Raw genomic sequence first — 7,064 nt, forward strand, 5'->3', positions numbered from 1 at the left:
ACACTTAATCCACAATATATATCATTATACCTAATTAAACCAATAATTCATTATTAACTAACAGAAATATATATAAAACAGAAATTAAAAAAATTATAAAACAGAAATTAAAAAAATTATAAAACAGAAATTAATAAATTAGTAATATTCGTAACTTCCGGAAGACCTTCATCCGGAAGTGGTCATTCCGGACCTTCCTCCTTCTGTGCCTAAAATTTCTTCCGGATACATTTTTTACTGTTTTTCTTCTCTAAAAGCTAACCGGAAAACGAAATAAACGCGTACCTCCGACAAAATAGGAACAACAACCACTAATAAAATTTCAAATACGGAACACGGGACCACCAAATCTTCAAATACTTCACTTCACTGGACCACCAACAGACTGCTGAAGGGACCACCACCGAAACAACAGCAAACGGAAGAAGAAACAAAGCAAACGGAAGAAGAAAGAAAGAAAGCGCAGTAAAACACAGCCTGAAGACGTTAATTTAAAGAAATTTACACAAGGGCAAAATCGTCATTACGTACGCATTAAAAAAAAAAATAACTTCCGGAAGAAGCTTCTTCCGGAAGACTTCCGGAAGAAGCTTCTTCCGGAAGACACTGGAATTCTTCCGGAAGAAGCTTCTTCCGGAAACATTCCGGATGACGTTCTTCCGGAAATTGTCTGTGAGTTTTTCCGGAAGACACAAATTATTGAATTCGGAAGAAGGTTCTTCCGGAAACTTTCAGGAAGGATTACGTCCGGAAACTTTCCGGAAGAACCTTCTTCCGGAAGAATAATTGCTGAAGGGCAGTTTCGCCACTTCACTGTTTGCTGGGTGCCCCAGCAATAATGCTGGGTGCACGTAGCAACTCCCATAAGACAACCACACCAAACGAGTCCAAGTATTTTGCTTTAATTTTTTGGTTCGTAATAAGCGTTTGGTTCGATATATAATAATGTCTACACTTTGGACCTTGGACCCATACCTGTATGGAGAAAAAAAGATAACTTCCCGGAAACTCCTCTCACCCTAAACTTTAACGAGATAATTTTTTTTAAGAATTTAATTGGAAAATATACAAAATATAAAATTATTTCATACTGTTAACCAATATTAAATTAAATTGTCACACAATTGAATCATTAACTCCTATAATGCTTTATAAATCATATATTGGTATGTAATTAGTTAAGAGTGTAAAAATCTTGATACTAACCAAGCATCAAAATTAAATTCATTTTTCAAGTGCATGTTTGGATTGCAATTTGCAAACTTAAGTTTACAAACTGGGTTTGGGAGAATATCCTAATAGTTACTTCTCCGAAACTAAGTTTTTATACTGCATTTTAGCCTCAAACATATTTTGGGGGAGTAACCAAACATAATACCAAACTTATTTTCCTTTCAAAGATACTTTTGGAGTCTCCCACCAGAAATCCAAACACACCGCAAACCTAAAACTGTACCTACACTTAATAATGTGCAAGTCTAATTTAAACTAAGCCTAAGTGAGAAAAGAACGAGTTACTCTAATGTGAGACATTTAGTAATAAGATGATAACACATACAAATACTAATTAGTTGTATTAGTTGTCACTAAAATTTCAAAATAAAAACAGCAAACACATTACTAAAAGTGATATCAGCATTTTTAAAATGACAACAAAAGATCAGTAATTTTCATAATATCCAACAGAAAATACATGCATCACTCAATAATTCATGTGGAACTACAAGACATTTTGATGCTTGTTTGATCGAAGTTGGCCACACTACATTCTTCAATTTGAAGGGGGTCAGTTACACTATTTGGCATGCCCCAAGTCCAACATAGTTTGCCTCAGTTAACGACAAATTCATTCGTATTGCACTCTTTCCAAAATATTAAAAACAACTGTTATATAAATATACATGCCATCATTCTGGTTTTTCACAAATATATTGATAAGAGAAGGGTTGGGATGTGGCTAAAGTAATAACAAGAGCAAATCACAATGGAATGGTACAGATAAAACTAACCAAAGAACTAAAGGGAATTAAAAAAACTTATCATACTGGCTAGTGAGGGAATCTCTCAGATTTGAATAAAGACCATAGAGTGAATACTGGCGAAGGTTTTTCACTTCATACCAAGAGTTGAGAACTGCAAGGTGTCTATCTGTGCCAGAGAATGCCAATTGTATTCCTATGCTGCAATCCACAGTTCCTCCATGGCTCTTGCAAGTGGATGTTTGTAGTGCACAATCCTGATTGTTGAGACAGACAGCTTTCGAGTTGCTTGAGCATTTAGAACACCCATCTCTTTTCCAATATAAATTTTGCAGCCTGCCCCTCTTAAACTCAAGGACCTGCAGAGACAGGTTCAGTTGGTTCTTAGTATGGATTATGATTGTGACCACAATGTTGAAATACTATATTCAAAAGAAAAAGCTCCTTACAAGAGTAAAACTGGTAACAGTATATGTGCCGTTTGCAACAAAAGCAGGAGGCGATCTTGCTGCATATCTGTGGCCAGCAAATGCAACCATATAGCCATATGAGTCCTGCACAAGGAAAACAATTAACAGAACCAAAATGGCAAACAAACAATCCAACACAAATTAATCAAACAGAGACAAAAACAAAAGTTAACCAAACTTGTGATGAAATCAATCCACACAGATCAACAGTTAGGAACTGTTACAGATGGGCCTACATTCACTTAGGCCCAACCCATAGTCAACACCGGGAGTGTAGTTTATAAAGCCCAAACACCTCCATGAAATTCTGACCATAGTCAACACTGGGAGTGTAGTTTATTACAAATACATGCTAACGGGCATATAATCATCCATAAGAAGTCTTGGGCCCTGTGCTAGGGATTCTAGTCCAGAGTTGACACCTATATATACTACCAACGCCATTATGAAAGGTGCACATTCATTACATCTCGTCACTTTAGTGGATTATTACTGACTTGAGAGGCGAAGATCCTTTGTAGGTATCCTACCCATTGCTTGTGCATTTCTGTCACTAGAATCTCAGCCGGAATCAAATCAGATTGGATGAAGAAACAATCAGTTCAATCAAATCAACAATCAAACCTTTTCTGGACTCATAGCCTCATCCATTTCAGACAGAACAGAAACTAATCAGACTCTATTTAGTCTATTAGGGAGCCATACATATTCGAAGTTTGTTTTAAACTAAGGCAATACATGTTTGAGTAAGTTGAACATGAGAAAGTGGAAAATAACAAGGGAAATGAAAATGGAGTGAGAAAAAGGTTTCGGATCTTCACATTTCACTCAAAAATCAATTTCAACTCACATTCATACCATAGGAGTGGCCAAATTTCATATTATATATGAGTTTCACTCCACTTTAAACCGTTCCACACTTTTACATTCTACCAAGCAGAGGTGAAGTAACCTTCCTTCCAAATCCTCCAACTCCCCATTTTCCAGTTACTCAAACAAGCATAGCTTGTATTTAGACATAAAACAAACATGCACCAAGATTTCTATCATTATAAGAATAAATGACCACGGGAATTACATTGTCCCCAACAAGGTTTTAAAATACAGTCCACACAATCGCAATTTTGACTACAACATCAAGGTTTTTTTGAGTCTCCACAACCACAATTGTGGCGGCTTTGGCGGCATTTGTTCGCAATTTCCCATAAATCAAAGTCCAATGTAAAGTGAAAATTAGGGTTTCGTGAATATTTTTCCAGTTAATTGCATGCCAAAACAATTATCATAGTTCAGTGCTAGATTTTGAAATCATGTGCCACAAAATTCAAAAACACACAACAAAACATCAAAAAAATTGTATAATTGCTTTAGGTTACTTCGATCACCAACAACACAAACCATATTATTATCCAAAATCAAAATTCAGAACCGAAACATAGTAACAGAGAACGAACCGCGACGAAGGAGGATGAATTAACGGTGAGGAGCGAGATCTCGTCGACCTTGGGTCTGAACACGGAGATCTGAGAGTTCGCACTGGAGAGCGAGAGCCTCGTGTCGCACGGCGACAACTGAACGCTGTTGTTGTTGTTGTAGAAGAACTTGTCCTTCGGAGCGAACGCGATTCCGAACGTGAATCCGTCGGATCTCTGCACTCGCGTGTCCGTGCACGGCGCGAATACTCGGTTGTCGTCGCCGGCGTCCGCCGGAAGAGCCGCCGCAAGCACCGCTACCACGATCGCCGCCGCTAGAACCCTGATAACCTCCATGGAAGAATGTTCTAGAAGTTTTCGCCAAAACCACGCGGAGTCGCTGGGTGCGGTAAAGTGCGAATATCGGTTTTCTCGCTTTACTTCTTCTGCCGTTCACCGGTTGCGGAGGTAATGTCGTTTAGCGTTAAACGACTTCGAGTGTGTGAAACGACTCCTGAGAATTACTACAACTTCTGTTTGTTGGAAGTTGGAATACTGTCCGCGCCGGAGTCGTACCTAAATAAGACTTGTAGATTTTAATTTGGATATTTTTCTTTATATTTTATTGCTTATTTAAGTTTTTAATTTAACAATTGATTTGTTCAAAAACAAAAAATTAAGAATTGATGCTTTAATGAATAAAAATTATAAACATATTTTATTTATATAAAAAATGTAATCAATGTTATAGCAAGTAAAAATTATAGATATCTAATTTAAATAAATTAAAATGTAAATATTAATTCCTTAATATTAAAAATCCAAACTCAAATAAATAAACATTTAAACCCCAATATTTTACAAAAAAAAAAAAAAATCAAACTTAGAGTATAATCAGAGAGATCCTGTTTAGGGGTGAAAATAAGTTACCTCTGACTGGATCTTATTAGATTTGAATCTGACTTTAATTTAAAGTATGTAACCTAATAATATTTAAATTTGTACTACAATTTAGCTCTATATACAAAATAACAGAACAAATAAATAAAAATCCTAACGTGTATTTCATCCAAGATTTTCTGGGCTTCTGTGGACTTAGTATACTAGTTTTTTTTTTAAAAAAATACTTTTTATTTTTATTTTATTTTTCATAGCTAAATAAATTAGTGAAATCTCTTCTTTTTTCTTCCAAAAATTTGTTTCGTCCGCCTACATATCGCTTTGCAACGATTACTTTATACAAACATATATTCAAATGGAATACAGTCCCTTGATCAAATAAGTACACCAAGGAAACACGAGTTTTTTTTTATCTCTAGAAATTAAAAAAAAACTATCAAAATATTTACAACATTACAAATAATAAGAAAAAAATAATTTATATGTTGAATTTAAATATAAACAAATCTAAGTAATGTTATCATTTTTAAAATATCATTTATTTAATTCCAATTCTATTTTAAAGCATTTTTTTTGTTTAAGATAAGTTTCAATAAAAGATATTTTACAAATAATCTTATTTTTTATTTGAAATTAGTAAAATTAAATGATGTCAACTAATTTTCTTAATTAATATGAAATTAGTTATTTTTGTTTATATATGAGTTGAGAGGAAATATAAAATAATATGAACAAATAATATAGTTTTTAATTTGTGGTAAATTTATTATATTTTAATAATATTGATCTTCTCATATAAATTAGTGTAATTATATATATATATATATATATATATATATATATATATATATTAAGAAATAAATTTAATTTATATGGATGATGAGTTTTTTAGTCTCAATAGTGTGAGATGACTAGCATAAAAGATGATGCGTTGTTATGGTAGAACACATGAGGTTGGGTGTGAGTTTATAAAAGGTTTTAACTTTGAAGTGTTGTTCATGAAAGATCATCCAATTTATATTTTAATCCTTCTAAATATACTTAATTTATGTTTTATATCAAATTTTTGTTTTGGTCCACCTTAATATACTTAGCTTTTGTTTTTAGTCTTTCTAAATATATTTTATTTTTGTTTCAATCCCTCTGCATTATATGAACTAAAACAATAAAATGTATTTAGAGGACTAAAATACAAATCCCCATATGTTGCTCACTGGTCATATGTTATCAATGTCCATATATTGTTGATGAAACATATGTCAAATGAGTTGTTGACGCGACATATGTTCTAATGTGACATGTGAAATAGGTTTTTGATGTTAGTATTTCTTCACACTTAAGGACTAATCTTTATGACTGTGACAAAAAAACAATAATTAGAAGGCTAAAAGATTAGCAAAAAAATTTATAAGAACCAACAAGTGAAAGACCCTTAAAAAAAATAATCTAATTCAAATATATTTTCATAGCCACCAAACATGTAAATTAATTGACTCAAAATTGTTATAGCTTAATGAGTGATTTTGAGTTTGAACTTTGGGTGTAAAATTACATAAAATACTCAAGGAAAGAATATTGTCACCCATAAGGATCCTAGCGATGTTCATGACCTACCTTATCTCATTGGCTCCACCTAACAGACATTTAATGAGTAAAGAGAAATAAAAAATTATATAAATATTCCTTTCAACACATGAGTGAAGAGAAAATTCTTTTTATTAAAATTAATTAAGATTTATAACATTTGTTAACATGATTTATAAAAATTAAAATAAAAATATATTAAATTTTTTCATGATAAAAACAGTCACTGAATTTAAACCGCTATAGTCAATTACTTTCAATGCAATAATAAAAATATAATTTTAAAAAAAATACAGAAATAAGAGGTGGAAAAAAGTTATCAAGAGACGCGAATAAAAAAATTTAGATAAATTTAATATAACTCTTTATTAAGACATGTTTGATTGAAATATTATAAAATAATATTAGTGGTAATTATTATTTAATATTATAAAATTATATATTATGAAAATTATTTTATTCAGCAATATTGGATCTAATACAATGACAGTGAATTATTTTAATCAATTTTGTGTCAAACACATAGTGTGATTAAACATGACAAAGAATGATTTGAAATTGGAATAAGTCACATGCAATAGTTTTTTATTTTGTAATAGTTGAGTAAGAAAAATAAATATAATGGGAATAATAATACCTAAATCACAAGCTCCTTAATTTTTATGGCATCACTACACCAACTACTGTGTGCAATTAAAAAAAAGAAGAAGAAGCCAAAG

The 7,064-nt window shown here is 32.1% G+C and overlaps 1 protein-coding gene across 1 annotated transcript; it reads right to left on the bottom strand.

Annotated features, from left to right (window-relative positions):
* Positions 1–1,872: 1,872 nt before the first annotated feature.
* LOC100795287 (uncharacterized) lies at positions 1,873–4,422 on the bottom strand. The gene is made up of 3 exons (XM_003535774.4): positions 3,904–4,422; positions 2,429–2,533; positions 1,873–2,338 (listed from the first exon to the last, which is right to left on the bottom strand). The coding sequence occupies exons 1-3, from the start codon at positions 4,216–4,218 to the stop codon at positions 2,027–2,029; spliced, it is 732 nt and encodes a 243-aa protein (XP_003535822.1). The 5' UTR covers positions 4,219–4,422; the 3' UTR covers positions 1,873–2,026.
* Positions 4,423–7,064: the final 2,642 nt, after the last annotated feature.

This window comes from Glycine max, chromosome 10 (genome assembly GCF_000004515.6).
Source record: "Glycine max cultivar Williams 82 chromosome 10, Glycine_max_v4.0, whole genome shotgun sequence".
In the NCBI taxonomy this organism is placed as follows: domain Eukaryota; kingdom Viridiplantae; phylum Streptophyta; class Magnoliopsida; order Fabales; family Fabaceae; genus Glycine; species Glycine max.

Bases quoted from the DNA above. Each gene is read 5' to 3' on its own strand.
- LOC100795287 (XM_003535774.4), bottom strand. From the start codon at position 4,218: ATGGAGGTTATCAGGGTTCTAGCGGCGGCGATCGTGGTAGCGGTGCTT. The intron at 2,534-3,903 runs GTTCGTTCTCTG...TTCCTTGTGCAG, and splicing joins ATTCATCCTCCTTCGTCGCG to GACTCATATGGCTATATGGT. The intron at 2,339-2,428 runs GTAAGGAGCTTT...CTGTCTCTGCAG, and splicing joins CTGTTACCAGTTTTACTCTT to GTCCTTGAGTTTAAGAGGGG.